This window comes from Leptodactylus fuscus, chromosome 2 (genome assembly GCF_031893055.1).
Source record: "Leptodactylus fuscus isolate aLepFus1 chromosome 2, aLepFus1.hap2, whole genome shotgun sequence".
In the NCBI taxonomy this organism is placed as follows: Eukaryota; Metazoa; Chordata; class Amphibia; order Anura; family Leptodactylidae; genus Leptodactylus; species Leptodactylus fuscus.
The window spans coordinates 190359796-190381882 of record NC_134266.1 but is presented as its reverse complement, the minus strand read 5'-3'; the positions used below and the strand labels follow the sequence as shown (position 1 = coordinate 190381882).

The window sequence follows — 22087 nt, the reverse complement described above, 5'->3', positions numbered from 1 at the left end:
ACAGTATACTGTGTGTGGGTGGCACTAACGTTGCAATATACTATGTAGGGGGCATTAAAGGAACTATATACTGTGTGTGGGGGTACTAATGTGCCATTATACTTTGGGAAGGGGCAATAAAGAGCTTTATATTGTGTGGGGGTATCCCTGATTTATAGGATTGGTCAGAAGTCTGTGCGTGTAAACCCAATTAAATCTAGACTAGAAAACATTAAGGAGCACTTGCAATCACTAAAATGCACTATACTTAAGTTACCACACATACTAAAAGTTATCAGCCTCTTGTAGACTGGGAGGTTATATATACTTACCCTTCTGAATCAGAACTGGAAGCATCATGACCTTGCTCCAACTTCCATCGCTTGTACCGATCAATTAAATCTGTTAAATAGGATGTTTTTTTGGCATTACGTACAATAAATTTATGCTTTAGAAGCTCCTTTGCTGTAGGTCTCTGGAGAAAAAAAAAAAGAAAAAAGGAAAATCAGAATTATAGTAAATGTATTACTTGAAAGAATACATAGCGCCATACTTGTTCACCTCCCAACTACAATATAAAAGGTAGCTGAACAGGGTAAAGGCAGCCACTATAATGAGACAGCTTTGTGATCAGTTATGAGGAATTGAGCCTGAAAGGGGAATTTCATTTATCAGCCATCCACTGAACAGGTTGTAAAGGTTAGATCAGTGGTGATCCGAGCTTTGGAGCTTGTCCGCATAAGGCATTTGAAGGCATTGGCATATATACACTACCACTCCATTTGAGCTGTGCAGAAATTTATGGAAATGTACAAGCAAAGACCTGATCATGAATGTTATTCATAAATCTACTAAATAAGAGAAAACTATTAAAATTGGTGTTTGTAACATCAGACTTAAAAAGGAATGTTCTGGGATTTTTAAATGTACACCGCTGTGCTTGGCAACTACCGAGAAGGATGCATCTCTGGCTCGGGGCCCGGGTGTCAGACCCTTGTCAATCTTTAAGTGATGACCTATCCTACGTTTGATGCATCAATTATTTAGCACACACAAAAAATAAAAAAAATAAAAAAAACTATTCAATACTGCTATGAGACCCACCAAATTCACAGCAAGTATTAGAGAATCAGGTTTAATGCACCTTGAACAACAGTTTAATAAGAGTAACTGGGAAACAAATTCAGAGGTGACAACTGGCAGGTCGGCACTTACTGGTACTTTTGCAAAACAATATAAAATTGCCCACGGAAACATAAATGTGCTAACATCTCTAAGTAAAACAAACAATTCCCAAATGTTGACTGCTACTAATACAAGGAAAACTGTACATTTTAGGACATGTTCAAATATCAAACAGCGTACACAGATGGATTCTAATGGACCCTACTAAGTCAAGGTCTGCAAGACCCTCTCTCATGCATAATTTAAATCTGCATGGGGACCCCCCGAACGGAATACCAAACGCAATTGCAATCGCTGTGCTATAAAAGCACACAGACCCCAAAGACTATAATAGGGTCTGTGTGCTTGGCAGCTGCTGCCCGCACGAATCATGTGGACAGGAAAGCAGATGGTGAACTACTTTCCTGTCCGCAAGATCCCTGTGGAGATCTCGCGGCAAGCACACGGACCCTATTACACTCTATGGGGTCCATGTGCTTTTACTGCACCAGCACTTGCGATTAGCATCTCATTTGTGTGCAGGGGGGGACTCCATGCAGACTCCCCCGAACGGAATCCAGACTCTGATGTGAATGAGGGATTAGTTTGAATGGAGCAGTGAACACACAGACGCACTACCACTCCATTCCCATAGAAATGTATGGAAACAAAGCACGTCCTCCCAGCTATCATTATAATCAGATGAGGGGAAAGGTGACTCCTATTCTTATAATTGGTGGAGGATCCAATATTTGGACTCCTACCAATCTGCAACTTGTCCACTTTCCAAGAAACATATATATATATATATATATATATATATATATATATATATATATATATATATATATATACATACCGTATATATTAACGTTTGATTTTTTTTTTTAATGTGTTTTCAACAGGAGTGGTGTACAAAACTATCCAGGCAGCCTACCACCACCTTACGCTGGGTGTCAAGTGTTAAATCATGCATGAGCCCCAAGATCTTAGGGTCCCCTGAGAATGATATGAAGTATACATTGTCAATGATTCCCAAGACCATGGACCAGTGCATTTGCACCTGTGGATAGGAACACAACATGAGGATACAGCACTCCAATCTTCCCAAGGAAGAGAGAGGTTGTGCATATTCGATGTAACTACCATAGGCAGCTGCTCTGACCCAGGTAAACAACTGGAACTGCTTTTATAATATTAGTCCACTGACTCCAAAGTTATCCCAAAAGGATACCTGGCTAAAAACGTAACCAGTAGTAACTGGTACAATACTGAAATAAAGTCTGCAGAATAGCAAAGGGAAGCAATATAACGGAGCACCCAGTCTTTCTGGTTGTTGATAGGCCCCTACCAAACCTGGGCTTCAAAGCCATGCCTTAGCTGTCAAAAGCAACAGAAGTGCCTGTGAGATAGATCCAATTCCACCTGTAACTGCTGGAAAGTGAGAAATGTGTCACCCATTGGTACTGGATCTCCGTGGTCAGGCCCAGTCTTAGTAAATACATATAACTGCTAAAGATCCGTCTCTTGTGCCTCTAGGTTGTGCCAATTCTATAAAAATTATACATATATCAACAACTGGCGGCCAGCAGTTGGAGAGAGGTCACCAATGAGTGCTGACACGACAGATTCTGCAGGGACACTCCCTTTAACCAACTAGTAACACTTACTTATCAATTTAAAGGGGATGACCACTTACAGACAAATGTTATTGTTTGTATAATAAAAGATGTCCAATTTTCCAATATTCTTTCTGGATCAACTCCTCAGTTTTCTAGATCTCTTCAGATTACCTCTAGTGGATGAAATTCTGACCATGGTGATGGACACACAGATGCATTGGTCTCTCAATATTGGTCGTAAAGTGGCCAACCCTCTTAATGCATAAATATTCAGAAGGAATAAAGGAGAACCGACACAATGCAGAGGTCTGAATTGCTATTTCTACAGGGTTTACATGATCATACAATAGTTTCAAGCAGATCTAAACTTGTAGGACAGGTCAAAGACAGTATGAGACTTCCAAATAACAATAGTAATTAGCAAATGTAAATGTTCCTAAAATATTTTCATACCTATTTATATGCAACATACAAAAGAGAACCATTCAAAGCAATACATCTGACACTTGTGTAACTTACAAAGCTCGGCTCTTTGTTGAGGCAGGCTTCTACAAATTCTTTCAGGAGTTTGCTGTAGTTTCCTTCAAGTGTGGGTGGGTTACTTTTAGGAATGTGGAAAAGAACTTTCATAGGATGCAATTCAGAATGAGGAGGTTCCCCTTTAGCAAGCTCTATAGCAGTAATTCCCAACGACCAGATATCAGCCTACAAAAATACAAATCTTGTGAAAAAAATTGTATGTGTTGACAAACTAAGGGAATCCAATATGAATAATGTTTACAATCTTTATAAAATGCATAAAGTACTCAATAATTGATACGGTAATGATTCTTTAGCATTAGCTATTCAGTCCTCAAGCCTTAGAACTCTTCAATAGCTTATTCTTCTAAAATGCTAAAGTGTTCAATGCAGACGGTCTGTACTGACACTTGTAAGAACACTGCACAACACAGATTCCTAAACTTGTGAAAGAAAAAGATGAACGGGTTGTCTGAGCTCAGACTAAACTGGGGTATTATTATTAATTAATTATTATTATTATTAATAATAGATATAAACTATTTATATTACACCAACATATTCTGCAACACAGTATAAGTCAGAGGGACCATGAACAGACCGTATTAGACATTACAATGTGACAAAGAAATTAACGTATAAAACAATAGGAGTGACAGTCCTGCTCCCAAGAGCTTACAATCTCTAAAGGAAGGCAAACAACAAACAAAGCATTACTTATGGGTTATAGTATCTGGCTGTCAGGGGCGGATCCAGGGCCGGGCGAGCCCTAACAAAATGGTCCCGGTCGGCATGTCCCGATCGGCATGTCCCGATTTCAACTGAGCTCAGCGTTAAAGCAGGAGCTGACAGATTCTGCTTTAAACGCCTATGTATTCAGCCCATCGGTGGTAGGACGCCGATGAGCTGAATACATAGGCGTTTAAAGCAGGAGCTATCAGCTCCTGCTTTAACGCTGAGCTCCGGCATTTGTAGCCGCGATGTGATGACGTCACATCGCGCCTACAATATGTGTATGAGGGAGAGAGCTGCGAGGGAAGGTGAGTGTGTGTGTGTGTGTGTGTGAATAGCATGACACTGGGGCAGATGGAGGGGGGAGAACGGCATGGCACTGGGACACATAGAGGGGGAGAGAACAGCATGACACTGGGGCAGATGGAGGGGGGAGAACGGCATGACACTGGGGCAGATGGAGGGGGGAGAACGGCATGACACTGGGGCAGATGGAGGGGGGAGAACGGCATGGCACTGGGACAGATAGAGGGGGAGAGAACAGCATGACACTGGGGCAGATGGAGGGGGAGAACGGCATGACACTGGGACAGATGAAGGGGGGGGAGAACGGCATGACACTGGGGCAGATGAAGGGGAGAGAATGGCATGACACTGGGGCAAATGAAGGGGGGGAGAACGGCATGACACTGGGGCAAATGAAGGGGAAGAGAACAGCATGACACTGGGGCAGATGAAGGGGGGAGAACGGCATGACACTGGGGCAGATGAAGGGGAGAGAATGGCATGACACTGGGGCAAATGAAGGGGGGGGGGAGAACGGCATGACACTGAAGCAGATGAAGGGGGGGATGGCATGACACTGGGGCAGATGAAGGGAGGGGAGAATGGCATGACATTGGGGCAGATGAAGGGGGGAGAACGGCATGACACTGGGGCAGATGAAGGGGGGAGAACGGCATGACACTGGGGCAGAGACGGGGGGGGAAATGAAACTGGGCAGATAAAGGGGGAGAATGGCATGAAACTGGGGACAGAGATAGAGGGAGGGGGACATGAAACTAGGGATAGATGAGGGGTGTATATGAAAATGGGGGAGAGATGGAGGGGGGGACATAATTTACGGGTGACTGTAGGAGGATTATACTGTGTGGAATCTTATGAAAATTGAATGAGAATGGGTGGAGTCAACATAAAATTGGGCGGGGCCTAATTTGCTGCGGCGCGCTGTGCGCGCCGCACGTTTTGTTCCCTCTTTCTAGTCTTCAACAGTTGGGAAGTACAGGGTAGAAGTGTGAGACCCCCCAGTAAGTAGGGCCCCGCCAAAGTCAATTGCCCAGGGCCCCGCAAACCCTGGATCCGCCACTACTGGCTGTAATAGCTTGGCCACACTCTGGGCCTTCCAGCCCAATCACAATGTGATATCATTTCTGCAGCCCAACCCAGAAAGCAAAGACCAGAGGCAAAGACTGAAGGAGCGGGAATAAGGCTTTGTCTGTTACTGTACACCCTTGCCTGCCTATGTTCCTATACTTAACAGCACAGTCGCATGAACGCGTAACATTTTTTTTTTTTTTTTTAAAGGTCCATTATACGTCAGTTTTAAGAGCAATGGGTGTCAATGGATTCAGACATGCCTCTTTTAATGGCTGATGAAAAATATCTGACACAATGATAGATTTTAACATCCATTTTCGGTCATTTTAATCCGTTTTTAATGTCCGCTTTTTTCATGGTCAGGTGTATGTAGCCTAGCAGTCATTTGAAGGGTTATAAGAACTTCATGAAACACTATTGAAGGGCGAAATTTACCACATAAGATCCACTAATGGCATCCACAAATGTGTACATAGAAAACTGTGACACATCCAAAAACGATGAGTCAACCTTTACTCATTCCACATGTATAGAAATCTAATTTATTTACTTCCTGTTATTTAGTAGCTATGCAAACATGCAGTAGGAAGCATCCCTAGTAACATACAGTAGCTAGCCCTGGAAGACACTGTGTATCTTCAATCACTGGGATGAAACTGGCACAGCGTCTTATGTTGGGGGATCAAACAAAATATACAATAAATACACATATTCTGATGCCCCGATGCTGTGGTCTCTTATGTTCTAAGCAACTACAATGTCAAATCTTGCAGGACAGAATGGCTTGTCTGTAATATTACAATATTTAGACTGCAGTAAAACAGGCCCGGAGATGGTGCTGTGCACGTTACAGAAGTTGTTTTACAGGTTTGCTGTGTTCCTGTGTGTCCCATCATCAATATTCATGAAGCCTTTGCCACAGAACACAAGTATCTCAGCCCTTAGTTGAAAACACAAGATCTTTGTGTGCAGACAGATTCATTATTCATTATATTACATGTGATCTTTAATTAACATTAGACACAAGAAAAACAAGGACAGTAACCCTTTCTCCTTACCTTGGAATCATACGCCGACTGTTTTATGACCTCTGGTGCCATCCAGAATGGCGTACCCACAAAAGTGTTCCTCTTAATCTGCGTATCAGTTAGTTGTCCAGCTACACCAAAATCAGCCAATTTTACCTCTCCATGTTCAGACAATAGCACGTTGGCCGCTGGAAAAAAATGAAAGTACTTTATAACTTTAACCCTTTCACTGCCAAGGGTCTCTGGAAATTTTGCACCTCCAGTAGCCAGAGCAATTTTCACAGTTTTGAAATGCATAAATCAAAGCTAGATTGCAACATTAAAAAAGCATCCAATCCTCCCATACCTATATAGTCTCTTAAAGTAGACACCTGCAGCATTGTCTCAATGCCACTTGGTACTGTATACGAACAGGCACCTTCATGCAATTTTGATTTAAAGTGAATGTTTTATGAAAAAAAAATGCAAATAAATGCATATTAGTTGTTAAAAGTGGAAACCAAACAAAAAATTATATGCACCAAACCTCCTAATAATAAGAGTTCGACATGTGCAGAGTTCATTCATATCACTATGGCCTACACCCGCATGCACGTGTTTTCAGAAAATAGCTAGAACTGGAAGGAACAAAAATCTGCTTTGAAGCTGGAAATGTTAAAAAAGTATCATCCTATAAAATGTAGGGATTACACACCGTAAAAAGCAAGTGAACCCTGTATATTTTTTGAAAGTAGACAACCTGAAGATTACAAATGTCTTAATGGGTCATCAATAGCCACATCCACCTTCATGCAACTTTGTGACGAACACAAAACATTTTTTGAAAAAAATGCACTAAAACACATATTTGGACCTAAAACTCCTGTTCAATCTCACATTCATATACAAAATACATTTAAAATAATAGCTTATGGTGTATACAATGTGTTTATAGTTTATATACTACCGTATTTTTCGGACTATAATACGCACTTTTTTTCCTCCAAATTTGGGGGGGAAAATGAGGGTGCGTCTTTTAGTACGAATGTGGAGCGTGGCGTGGCAATGCTGCAGGTGCCAGCGTCTAAAACACTTCCCGGCATCTGCCATTCTAATGCCAGGGAAGGTTTGATGCCGGGTCTGTAAGAATAATGGCGGCCGATGTACTGCAGAGCAGTCGCCATAGCAACCGGGTCTCTGCTATATGCGGAGGCCCAAAGCTAATGCCCGCAATTAGAATGCATTCTAATTGCGGGCATTAAAACTTAATCCCCCCCCCTTCCCCCCAAAGTGTAGAATACCCCCCCAGGGCCGGTCCCTACAGGCCCCATACCTTTAAAGTTGCAGGCCGGCTCCTGCGCGGCGAAGTTGCAGGAGCCGACCTGTTCTAGTGATAGCCAGGAGCCAACTGAAGGCTCCCAGGCCTGCCACTGCTATATTACTATTGCAGTTGGTCTGATACAGAAGACAGACTGGATTTTGCTTATATTCACTAATATGTTAATCTATACTGCACCTAGCAAACTGTGACACCAAAATCTAACTTTTTTGAGATTGCACAGGATACCATATATAAAAACACAACTTAATTTTTCATATATACAACCACCTTCATGCAACTTTGCGGCAAACAGATTGCTAGCAAAAATTGCACAAAAATTCAAATTTGCCACTAAAGTGCGACTCAAGCAATCCCTTTCTGCAAACAAAATGTACTTTCTAAAAAAACTGCAAGGTGTGAGGAGTTCATACATACCACACATGTATATATTTACAGGGGCGGGTGTTAAAGAAATGCCAAAATCGCAGAACTGCACCAACCCATTTTGTGCATGCAAATTAAATAGGACTTTACATAAAAATGTTATTTTCCATCCACCTAAAAACAAATTTAGCAATCTATACGTTCATCGTTATTACTATTATTTTAGCATGTAACAGATCTCACTAGAGGCGTATTTTAATCTAGAAAGCTCAGGTATAGACAGGACAGGGATTGGGTGAAATGTAAACTTTATAGTCATGATTTTGTGTATATGTTGGGTAAGTGTTTGGTGTAACTTTTTTTGGGGCGCTGCGACCTGGACAATGGTAAACGTCTGGGTCACAGCGCCAATAAACTTCCTGGTGATGTTCAGGGGGTATAACATAAGAATACCCCACTAGTAAAGCTTGGGGGGGGGGAATTACATTATACCTCTATGTGACAATCAGAGGGCAAAAGTATTGTATGCTCTCTGACTGACAGGAGGGGGTCACATACAGGTTGTGCACAGAGACAGAGAAAATGCTTCTCTGTCTCTGTGCACGCTGCAGGAGTCCTCCCCCCCCCCTTCCTGTTACAGTTCACTAATGCTTCCCGAGACAGGAGCGGGGAGACACTTTAAAGTCCTGTACCTCAGGATTCCTTTGGACTATGAAGATAATTTTAGACTCATTTTAAAGAAGAGAATCTCATCTTTAAAAAGATACCAAGTTCTTCATAATGGCCCTTACAGATTTTTAGCGAATTGCTGTTAAAAACACTGTCGGGAATTGAGATCTTCAATGAGTACTCAATCCCCAATAGCGTTTTCAACAGTGAATTGCTTTGGCACAGTAAGGGTTAACATGAAGACCTTGATATCATTTTAAAGATGAGATTCTCATCTGTAAAATTAATCTAAAATTATTTTCATAGTCCAAACGATTCCAGAGATATGGGCATTAGAAGTAAACACATAGTATCTACGTCCTCGGCTAGACAAGTGACACCCTGGGAGGACGTAGAGCTACGTGCTTGGCAAGAAAAGGTTTTTTATTAAAAAGAAAAAAAACAAAAAAAACAAACCTTGTTCTTACAGCTGCCCTTTTCTATATAGGAGTTCAGATGTTAAATTAGATGAAACACAGTCTCTGTACTGGTAGGATAACAAGCTATGTGGATATGTCAGCAGGGGTAGGTTTGCCCACTTCTTGGTATAGAGCTCATAGGATATGACTATACCACTTCTATGTATGAGCTATGGTTATAAGGAGGCTTTATAAGCGTACTTTAGCACTGCTCGAGATTTAGTAAGACAATCACTACACTATATGAATTAGTCAAGATGTGGAGAGACATCCTAAGGAGCACTAAAGTTTGTCACCACATATATACAGTTGGTGACATACCGTATTTTTCGGACTATAAGACGCACCGGACCATAAGACGCACTAAGGTTTTAGAGGAGGAAAATAGGGGGAAAAAAAATTAAGGAAAAAAAATTGGTGAAATATTTAATAACCTAATAATATAATATTTCACCAATGTAAATAGAACCGGGGGCTTTCGGACACAGGGATACCAAATGTGTATGTGTTTCACAGTAATGTTTTTGTTTTATATGCATTCTAGGGATATGGGGGTGATTTGAACATATCTATCTAATCTATCTATCTTATTTCTACCCATGTAATATCTCTAATATGTCTCTCTGCACCCCATATACTTCCCTCCTCCACGTTACATGATGTAGGATAAGGTTTGCATGTTGCACAGGATGCTGGGACTTGTAGTACTTGGAGCAGCCCCCTCCATTGTTCCCACCCTATGCAGCCTATCTGCTGGGGTTACTCAGGGACAGTATATTGCATCTATCTATCTATCTATCTATCTATCTATCTGTCTGTCTATCTAATCTCATCCATGGATGGAAAGAGACACCCTGCAGTGAAGCTATGCAAGAACAGAAAAAGGGGCAGGCCAGACGGGTGAAGAAGGCGTGGTTTCAAGCTTGCCGAGAAAACCACGCCTCCTCCTCCCGTTTGGCCCGCCCCTCCTTCCCTGTCTGTGTGGCTTCATTGCACGAGCCAGATCTGAGAGGCAGTGAAGGAGGGGCGGGCCAGACGGGAGAAGGAGGCGTGGTTTTCTCGGCAAGCTTGAAACCACGCTTCCTTCACCTGTCTGGCCCGCCCCTACTTCCCTGCCTCTCATATCTCGCTCCTGCAAACACGCGACACAGACAGGGAAGGAGGGGCAGAGCAGGCAGGCACTGTGCTGCTCTCCTTTTCATTCGCACAGACGGGACACAGACGCTGCACACGCTGCATTCGGACTATAAGACGCACACACATTTTCCTCCCATATTGGGAGGAAAAAAAGTGCGTCTTATAGTCCGAAAAATACGGTACTTACCTTTAATGTCTCTGTGAATTTTTTTTTCTGAATGCAAATAATCAAGACCTTTTAAGATTTCCCTTAATATTGTAGCAATTTGTGTTTCATCCATTTGACCAGGTTCCAGCTGTCAAGAAAGAAAAACCATATACATTTTTTAATACATAACACATAAAACTAGGTTTTCATGCTGTGGGAGTTTTTTTGGCTCAATCATTGCATGCAATTGAATTGCCATGGTTTTTATGAAATTTAGCATAGATATTAAATGAGACGTCCTCACATATAGTATAGATACATAAGGAACCAGAGAAGAGAATGAAGGAGAAGCGCCAATGAATTAGTCTGATATAAATTATATCCAATTTACAGAAACTGGCAAGTTTTCATTTACTTTCAATTAAGGTCTGTATCAAAATCACAGTAAGTGAGTGGGTCAGTAAATCACTATCGCGTGTATATAAAAGATCTGGCAACATTTTCTCCTAAGATCATTTTGTAACAAAAAGATTCAGTAGAAAATGATTAATGACTGGGGCGAGTCTATTTATACACGTGCGCCATGAATTTCTTCTATTTTAGACGTCATCCAATTATCTAAATTGAGCAATCAACTGCAGTTTCTTTCTTATGAAGGTCGTGTTTTGTAGTCACTTTCTGTATCAGGCATGAAAGCAGCTAGAGGATATAATAAGGCACAGCTTTAATCCATCTAAACTTGTAGGTACATATACACACCAGATCTAAAGCCGATCCTCCTCCAAGATATTCCATAATGATCCATAATTTTGTATCCTAGAAAAATAAACAAATTCTTACTATTTATCATGGTGATTGGTGAGTCTATTGAAACAGAACAATCCGTTAACCAGTTAAGGACTGTGCCATTTTCCCCAGGACAGTTTTTTTGTACATGCAGTTTTGAGGGCTATAACATTTTTTTTCCTTTGGGTTTTTCAAATAATCTGTGTGTCTTTTTTTCGCCGATAAATAGGGTTTTATGCTTTTTATTTTTCCTTTTTTTTTTTAATTTATTAACAGAGAAAATTTAAAACAAAAAACGAAGGAAAGTATCTATTTTTCGCATGTTTCATTTGCGGGTTTCAGGAGACCTAGGACCATTTTGCATATTACTTTTATAGTTTTGTTGAACTTATCAGATGGTTTAAAGCTCATTTACTTTGCTAAGTAAAAAGAATCAGCCAACACAAACACATACCATAAAATACTGTGCTAGGAGAACACAAAAGTGGAATAACCTAACGTCTCAATATTTTTTTTTTGTTTAACTGTAATTTTTATTGATTTTTTTTTTTTTTTTTACAAGAGAAAAACAACCACCAACAATGACCACTGGGACAAAAGCAGGCAGTTGAAACTTTACTATACTGAAATAACAGCAAAAACAAGAGAAGTGGCATCAGACAGAGGGGAAAAAGGAGGGGGGGGGGGGGGACAGAGGACCAAAGACGAGAGACAAAAGGAGAGGAGGAAAGGAGGGGAGGTTTCGAGACCACGGAAGGTACTATATATGTCCCAAGGCACCCAAATAGATCAACACTTCTCCACCGTGTTATTCAAGGTAGCTGTGAGATACTCCAAGCATTTGACGTCCTTAATGCGAGCTAGCAGGAAAGGCACTGTAGGCGGCAGAGTACTCCCCAAGCGACGAGCTGTTAGGGACTTAGCCACAGTGCAGATATACAGAAACAGCAGGGAAGAGTTTTTATCTTCATCGGTTGCCAGGGGATACCACCATGAATGCAGGACCTTTCTAAGGTCAGAAAATCAGCTAAGATTTCCTTATTGTGGCCGGGATATCTTCTCATACATGTAGTGTCCCTGCCTGATAACCCAACCACAACATAAAAATCATGGCTGGTTTCCTGACAAGTCCCAGACCATAGAAAGTTTCTGCATTTGTGGTTGTATCCATTGGCAACCAAACAAGACAACAGACTCTCACCACTAAGATAGCTGGAGAAAATCTTTAAAACGCTGCAGAATTTTAAAACTACTTATATTGGCAAAAATGTTTAGAGGACCTTTCATCAGTTGGAACACATGCGGTTTTATATACCACTAGAAAGCCATCAGAAGGGCGTTCCTGACAGTCAGTCAGGAATGCCCTTCCTCAGAGCAGCGCCTATAGCACTGTACTTCCTCCCCGCTCTCACAATACAGCGCTATAGGAGCTGCTGTGAGGAAGGGCTGTCTGTCAGGAACGCCCTTCTGACAGTGAAGAGCTACGGTACCGATAACTCTTCACCTGGGGCACAGATCGGGAAAGCCGACAGTGCACTGAATTCAGCGCACTGTTGGCTTTCTAGCCGTACATAAAATCGCATGTACCCCAACTGATGAAAGGTCCTCTTTAACTTTTAAATACCTACAAGTATAGATATGATTATGTTTGTGGGAATAATTAGAACAGTCATGGTGATCCTTTTTGGGTTTGGGAACAACTGTGATGTGTGAGTGGAGCATAGAGTGAGGGATAGGGGAACCCTCAAGGAAGGCATTAAAAAGTCTATGCAAATAAGGCACCAAGTCCAATTGAAAGGTTTTATAGTACAAATCAGAAAAGCTATCAGGGCTCGGGTCCTTACCATTTTGGAGACCTCCCCAAACTTTGTCAAGCCCTTCATTGTAAATAGGCGCATTGAGAGATTCTAAGGCCGATAGGGGAAGGGGGCAGGACTCAAGATATGCCCGTAGAGCTACGCTAGCAGAAGAGTAAGAGGGGGCCAACTACATGGGGAGGTTACACAGATGCTCATTGTAGGATCAAACGCTGAGGCCACTGAGTCCGGATGATGGAGGAGAGCACCAGAGGGTGTGACGGACAGTCACATCTCAATATAAAGCTACTTAGGTTTTGCTCACGCTTATATATCTAATCAGCCTAAACACAAAAAGTTGGACTTTTTTTTTTTTATGCATCCACTCTTGGCTTTAAAAACTGATTCAAAACACTGGAGGTAACTAATAACTCACCAATCACCAAAAGAAGTAGGTAAAATTTGCTCTAGCTGCTTTTCCTTAAGCACTTAAGCAACCCTTTTGTATCGAAGTATTTACTTTAAGGTTACTCTCTGTATGTTCTACAGATCCACTGCCTTTTAGGCTGAGGCCCCAGGAGAAAGAGAGGAGAAGAGAAGGCAGACGGAGGGAGGCAGAGAATGAGGACTGGAAGGCAGAGAAATAGTAATGTTTACGATTATTTTTAATTAATATTTATTAACCTGATTTATTTTTTTTTGTCTGGCTCCCCATGCACTGGCACAGCTGATAATAGTATAGCACTTGTCCTCAAGGAGATAAAAATCAGGTTTATAGATATAACTATGTCTTTGAGAAAATTTATATGTAGTAATGTTTTATATTTGTGTAATGATCTCAGAATGAAGATATAAAAGTCAGGACAAGAAATGTTATAACTACTTACTTTGAGATAGGACCCATAATACTTTGTTACATATGGACTATCACACTGGCTGAGCACTGTAATTTCTTGTTGGATATCTTCTATTTCATCTTCTGCTTCTTCGAGATCTATAATTTTTATTGCTACAACTTTCTGAGTCCTATTGTCAATCCCTTTAAAGACTTCTCCAAAGGATCCTTTGCCAATCTTTTCTAGCTTTCTGAACAGTTCCTCTGGGTCTGCTTTCAAACTCTATGGAGAAGGAAAAGATAAAAGGTATTAAGAATAGATAAAAGCATAAAATGTTAAAAGTGGTTTATGCTCACAAGTCATTACACTCTGTAAAAATAACGTAAAAGAAGTTTTTCTCTAGATCTATCCACTTACCTTTATATTCAGTTCCTTTTAGAATTCACCTGTGATTATTGACTGATTACATAATATCTATCCACACACACACACACACACACACGGAAACAAAATAAACACAAATTTCAATTGCGCTTTTCAGAAAATACACATTTAATTAACTACTAAATAACTTCACCCCTTGAAAAACACCTTAGTGACACAGACCCACTTTTCAAACCTGTGTCACTTTATGTGGTAATAAGTTAGCCAAGAGATTTTGACATTGTATTACATGGTAGTAATAAATTTTAGTCAATATTTTTTGTATTTATCTATGAAAAAAATTGAAAACGTGAAAAAAATTCACATTTTTCAAAATCTAAAATGCTCCATTTTTCAGACAGATACCCATACCACCCAAATTAGTTAATACAATTGTTTACTATATTTCTGCTTTGTATTAGCTTCATCTTTTAGCCATCCTTTAATTTACTTTGGATGTGAGAAGACTTACAAGTATAACAGTGATTTTCCAAATTCACAAGAAAGTTTCCCAAACCCATTTGTTAGTGACCACTTCAGTTCTGAAGAGGATTTTAAAAGCTCCATAAGTAACCCCATTCTCAAAACTGAACCCCTCAAAATGATTCAAAACAGCAACTGGAAAGTTTGTTAACTCTTTAAGAGATTCATGGAATGTAAAGCAAAATGGAGGTAAAATTTAGAGAGGGTTATATATATATATATATATATATATATATATATATATATATATATATATATATATACAGTCCTATGAAAAAGTTTGGGCACCCCTATTAATCTTAATCATTTTTAGTTCTAAATATTTTGGTGTTTGCAACAGCCATTTCAGTTTGATATATCTAATAACTGATGGACACAGTAATATTTCAGGATTGAAATGAGGTTTATTGTATTAACAGAAAATGCGCAATATGCATTAAACCAAAATTTGACCGGTGCAAAAATATGGGCACCTCAACAGAAAAGTGACATTAATATTTAGTACATCCTCCTTTTGCAAAGATAACAGCCTCTAGTCGCTTCCTGTAGCTTTTAATCAGTTCCTGGATCCTGGATGAAGGTATTTTGGACCATTTCTTTCTACAAAACAATTCAAGTTCAGTTAAGTTTGATGGTCGCCGAACATGGACAGCCCGCTCTCAAATGATCTGAAAACAAAGATTGTTCAACATAGTTGTTCAGGGGAAGGATACAAAACGTTGTCTCAGAGATTTAACCTGTCAGTTTCCACTGTGAGGAACATAGTAAGGAAATGGAAGACCACAGGGACAGTTCTTGTTAAGCCCAGAAGTGGCAGGCCAAGAAAAATATCAGAAAGGCAGAGAAGAAGAATGGTGAGAACAGTCAAGGACAATCCACAGACCACCTCCAAAGAGCTGCAGCATCATCTTGCTGCAGATGGTGTCACTGTGCATCGGTCAACTATACAGCGCACTTTGCACAAATAGAAGCTGTATGGGAGAGTGATGAGAAAGAAGCCGTTTCTGCACGTACGCCACAAATAGAGTCGCCTGAGGTATGAAAAAGCACATTTGGACAAGGCAGCTTCATTTTGGAAACAAAAATTGAGTTGTTTGGTTATAAAAAAAAGGCGTTATGCATGGCGTCCAAAAAGAAACAGCATTCCAAGAAAAACACATGCTACCCACTGTAAAATTTGGTGGAGGTTCCATCATGCTTTGGGGCTGTGTGGCCAATGCCGGCATCGGGAATCTTGTTAAAGTTGAGGGTCGCATGGATTCCACTCAGTATCAGCAGATTCTTGAGAATAATGTTCAAGAATCAGTGACGAAGTTGAAGTTACGCCGGGGATGGATATTTCAGCAAGACAATGATCCAAAACACCGCTCCAAATCCTCAGGCATTCATGCAGAGGAACAATTACAATGTTCTGGAATGGCCATCCCAGTCCCCAGACCTGAATATCATTGAACATCTGTGGGATGATTTGAAGCGGGCTGTCCATGCTCGGCGACCATCTAACTTAACTGAACTTGCATTGTTTGTCCAAAATACCTTTATCCAGGATCCAGGAACTGATTAAAAGCTACAGGAAGCGACTAGAGGCTGTTATCTTTGCAAAAGGAGGATGTACTAAATATTAATGTCACTTTTCTGTTGAGGTGCCCATACTTTTGCACCGGTCAAATTTTGGTTTAATGCATATTGCACATTTTCTGTTAGTACAATAAACCTCATTTCAATCCTGAAATATTACTGTGTCCATCAGTTATTAGATATATAAAACTGAAATGGCTGTTGCAAATACCAAAATATTTAGAACTAAAAATGATTAAGATTAATAGGGGTGCCCAAACTTTTTCATAGGACTGTATATATATATATATATACGGTATATATATATATATATATATATATATATATATATATATATATATATATATTCGCTATGTTTCAGCCTGAAAATTTACTAAGGAAAAGAGAAGAAAATGCATCTCAAAATTTGTAATTTCTCCTTAGCACGCAAATACTCCACATGTGGTTGTGTGGGTACATGATGGGGCTCAGAATGGAAGGAGCTTTTGAAGGGCTGATTTTGCTGGAATAGTGCTCAGGTGCCATGTTGCATTTTGCAGAGCTCCTAAAGTACCAATACAGTGGTAACCGCCCCAAAATTTTAATTTTCCCAGGTATAGGCCATTTCAGTGCCTCATAAGTCATGCCTACCTTGGCAGTGGGACTAGTCAGCTTTTTAGTTCTGCTCAGTTTCTCAATTTTGGATTTGCCCTACATGTAGCCCTAATCTTTCACCTAGAAATATAACCAAGCTCATAAGAGCAAGAGCACAAAGCACATATAAGGCATAATTTGGATATTTTTACTGCACAGGTGAGCAATTGCAGTTATAAAATTAACCCTCAAAATATGACTCCATTTAGGAAACTACACCCTTTAAGGAAGTTATCAAGGTCTATAGTGAGCCTTTTGAGCCTATGGCGGTTTCACAGATTTTATTAACATTGGAATGTGAAAATGTGTGAAAATTTTATTTTTTTTTTTTTCCAATAAAACGCCACTTTCATTTCAACAACAGATTCAAAGAAGAAAAAGCACCCCTATAGTTCATTATACAATTTCTCCTGAACATGGTAATACCCCATATCTGGTCATAAACTGCTGTATGGGCACATGATGGGGCCCAGAAAGGAGAGATTACTATTTGTAATTTGGTTGGCATATTTTGCTAGAACAGGTTTTTTTGCGCCCCTCACATCCCAGCATAATGGAAAACCCAGAAAAGTGACCCAATTTTGGAAACCACATCCATCAAAGGGTATAGTGAGCATTGTGACACTACATCAGTTTCACATATTCTATTAAAATTGGGCCATGAATATTAAAAAAATACATTTTCCCCATTAAAATATTACTTTTAAACTTCAATTTTTAAAAAAAAATTTCACAAGAAAAATGTGTGCTTTCTTAATTTGATACTCAGTTTCTCCAGAATATTTAAATACACCAAATATGAATGAAAAATGATGTTCATTGAAACTACAGGGCACAGGAAAGGAGTAGGGCCATTAGGCTTTTGGAGGGAAGACTCCTTTTCAGGTGCTTTGACGCATCTGCAGAAACTCTAAGGTGCCAGTGCAGTGGAAAGGACTAAGAAATTATCTAATTTTCTGAACACAAAATTTTTTTTTTACTGATGACTTCCATAATACTCACACGATGCAAATGTAGCTCATAAATAAACCCATAGATTTTGGAATAATTTATTAATAACAATAATTAATAATAGCAATAATCATTAATAATAAACACTAGAGAATCTTGTCTTCATCCACAAAGAGAATTTCAAACACACAATACAGATCTTTATGAAATCACAGCTACAATGGCTACCAACTTTTAGAGGCATGAAGTACAAATTTAATATGTGGTATTAAAATAAAAATTTTATATAGAGTCTGTGTGAAATAGACAATTGACAGAGTGGTTTTACTGAGTTTTTAGAAATAAAATAATTCCACCAGATGACAGCTGAAAATAATAGAAAAAGTGATATAATGCCCTGCAACCGATGCACTTTTTTGTGGTGTTTTAGTCTCAGTTTTGGTGCAAATTTTCATAAAACAGCATGCCAGGTGTGAAGAAAGCCTAAGGGTGACAACACGCAGTGCATCAGCCTTGCAATGCAACTAAACACCATACGACCATGCTAATCTTACAGTAAAACTTAATTGTTCTACTTAAAACGGATTCGATCATTAAATTGCTATTTTTTTTTCTCACTAACACGTAGGAATAGCCTTAAGAAAAGCTATTCTTCTCCTACCTTTAGATGTCTTCTTTGCGCCGCCGCTCAGTAGAAATCCCGGTTTTCCTCGGTAAGCAAATGGATTCTCTCGCAGCACTGGGAGCGGTTCCCAGTGCTCAAACAGCACTGGGGGTGTCTCCAATGCTGCGAGAGAAATCTTCAGCGCCATCTCTATCTTCGTCTGGAACTGCCTCTCCGAGACTTCTTCCGGCGCTGGCTTCAAACTTCTACGCATCTGCAGTCGGCTCTGCCCGAGGCCTGATGACATACCCGATAGCACATGAGTAGAAGTTTGAAGTCAGCGCCGGAAGAAGACACGAAGAGAGACAGTTCCAGACGAACATAGAGGTGGTGCTGGAGACCGCTCCCAGTTCTGCGAGAGAACTCATTTGCATACCAAGGAAAACCAGGATTTTTACCAAACGGCGGCGCGGACAAGACATCTAAAGGTAGGAGAAGAATAGCCTTTGTTAAAGCTATTCCTACGCGTTAGTGAGAAAAAAAATTGCAATTTAATGATAGAATCCCTTTAAGCTCCAATGACTTTGTTCACAATTTGCCATGTACAAACCTTTGACAAACATTACAACATTTTTTTACTGATTTATTATAGCGAGTTTTGTCTTAATTGTGCTGCATATAAAGTGCCTGTACTATGCTTCAATGTGAACGGTTCCATCCAGAGACTATAAATAACTTCCTTAGCACTTTGTGTTGTTGTGTAAAGCACTTGTGTGTTGTGTTTTAATGTTGCTTATTTGCAAAAATCTATGGGGTCCGTGTGCTTTCATAAGCTCACCGCTTGCCAACGCGTTCAGTATTCTGTTCGGGGAGGGGGGGGGGGTTCATATGCGGATTTCCTGAACAGAATACTGAACGCAGATGTGAACCAGGCCTAAGAGATCTACGGATTACATATGGGTAATTTAGCATACAATATCATGCAGCCATCAAAGAGGTTACTTAACTTTTTAAAATGTAGGATATAACCTTATGGCCATAAAAGGGAACTAACTCTCAGCACCCCTGACGATCATCTGCTCACTGCAGCCATTTCATTGTTTGCATCTTATACCAGAGCGGTCAGAACTCAGAAAACTGTACTTTTAAAAGTAGCTATTTGCGGATTTTTTGTGTTTTACCATTCATTTAACCAAGACAACACTGAACAATGAAACATTAATTAGTATTAATTATTTAATATTGATTAGCAAACTGTGCTGGCTACTACAGTTATGCAGCTGCAACTTGATCGCCCGCCAGCTGTGATTTGTAAAACTTTGATCAGATCTTCAGCTCAACATCTCAGTCTAATTTAGCAAGTTTAGGCTCTATTCAGATAATGGCTTTTTTTTTTTTACATCCATTTAACGGATGATGGAAAAAAAAAAAAAAAACAGATGGTCACCCATTTACCTAGACATCCCATATATATGTATATTATATATATATATATATATATATATATATATATATATATATATATATATATATCTCAACGAAACAAATCATCCATTTGCTTCCGTTTTTGCATCCGTTAAATTGTTAAATGAAAAAAGTGCTCTGAATGGAGACTTATACAGTCGCAGCTTAGCCTATAATGAACATAAAAGCAATGAGCAGCACTGACACGGTTCAAGTTTTGTTTTTTTATCTAACTAAAACTGAAATAAAAGCATATTCCTAGAGTGCAAACTTCCTGTGCCCCACGCAACCAGATCTTACTCTATTTATCAGAAAGTCAAAGCAAAGTGTTTTGTTATTTCTCATATGACCTTGCTCTACCTCAGTTGACATTTTCTCTACTGAAAGCACTTGCTGAATACATCTTTCTATTTTATATACAAAGAAGCAGTGTGAAATTAAATGGAGAGGGAATGGTGTTTATTTAAAGAAAATATGTAGTACAAGGAATAACCTATGTAGCTGCAATAGAGACATGAGCCAGATCCTCTAAATAATTGCTCATTTGTGAGGACAACATTCGGAACTTTAAAGACATTTTGTACATCCTTACGGCTAAGGCCCCATGTAGCGGTCTGCAGCCAAAAAAACTCTGCAGAAGAGACTGTGGCGGAGACGCATCACATTTTTTCCACAGCGTTTTCACAAAGTCCACAGTTTTCCTCTGCAAACCTTCTGCCTCGATTATATCTATAGTGAAACCGCCAGTATTTCCATAAGTATAATTAACATGCTGCAGTTTACAAAAACACAAGCATTTCGTGAAATTGCAGCATTTGCGCTGCAGATTTTTTTCAGCAATGTGCGAGTGGGAATAGCCAGAATCTCATCCGCTATGTAGGTACTATAAAATACTGTGTTTTCACAGCCACCTATGGGGCAGATCAGCTGCTGCAGGGGTCCCAGGTAGTGGGAGCTGCTAATGGATGGTTAGCACATGCAGCACAACCTCTAATGCACTACAAATACTGTATCAGATTCACTAAGGCCATTTTTTTTTCTTAGCATTTGCAACAATTTCTATTTTTATTATGTATTTTTAAAACAGACACAGAACTCGATAAACACATGAAAGGTACACACACACACACCTGTGCATATTAAATATACAGAAATAAATGTAATAAAACACAACAAACACATCACTGGATACACAGCATGTTGCAAAAGTTCATACCCCTTGAACTTTTTCCACATTTTGTCACCTTACATCCACAAACTTAGGAGGCGTTCAAACTTGCGTCTGTGTCCGTCCACCAGGTCTCCGTCCCAGGGAAACTGCATAGGGAACGGCTTCCCGATGGTCATATTTAAAACCCATTCATTTGCATGTCCGACTTTGTGTCCATACAAAAAAAAAAAACTAAACGGTTTTCCAGCAGAGAGTCTGCATACAGACACCACCGGTTTGCTTTAAAAACCCATTAAAATGAATGGGTTTTAGCATTGACCGCCGGGAAGCCGTCACCTATCCAGTTTTCTTCCCATTCTTCTTTACAAAATAGTTCAAGCTCAGCCAGATTGGATGGAGTGAGTCTGTTAACAGCAACTTTCATGTCTTGCCACAGATGATCAATGGGATTTAGATCTGGACTTTGCCTGGGACATTCTAACACATGAATATTCTTTGTTCTAAACCATTCCACTGTAGCTCTGGCTGTACGTTTAGGATCATTGTCTTACTAGAAGGTGAATCTCCATCCCAGTCTCAAGTCTTTTGCAACCTCCAACAGGTTTTCTTCCAGGATTGCCCTTTATTTAGCTCCATCTTCCCAGCAACTCTTACCAGCTTCCCTGTCCCTGCTGAAGAAAAGCCTCCCCCCAGCATGAAGCTGCCACCACCATGTGTCACAGTGGGGATGGAGTGTTCAGGGTGATGAGCAGCGTTACTTTTCCATCACACATAGCGCTTTGCATATAGGCCAAAAAGTTCAACTTTGGTCTCATCTGACCCAAGCACCTTCTTTCACATGTTGC

General features: G+C 40.0%; 1 protein-coding gene across 1 annotated transcript in view; it reads right to left on the bottom strand.

Moving 5' to 3' along the window:
• STK24 (serine/threonine kinase 24) overlaps positions 1-22087 on the bottom strand; it is a 49798-nt gene that overhangs the window by 9222 nt on the left and 18489 nt on the right. The window contains exons 2-7 of the mRNA XM_075265346.1: positions 13987-14217; positions 11277-11333; positions 10557-10665; positions 6452-6609; positions 3285-3470; positions 312-454 (exon numbers count right to left, since the gene is read on the bottom strand). Coding sequence (XP_075121447.1) covers positions 312-454; positions 3285-3470; positions 6452-6609; positions 10557-10665; positions 11277-11333; positions 13987-14217 — 884 coding nt within the window. The remainder of the gene's footprint in view (positions 1-311; positions 455-3284; positions 3471-6451; positions 6610-10556; positions 10666-11276; positions 11334-13986; positions 14218-22087) is intronic.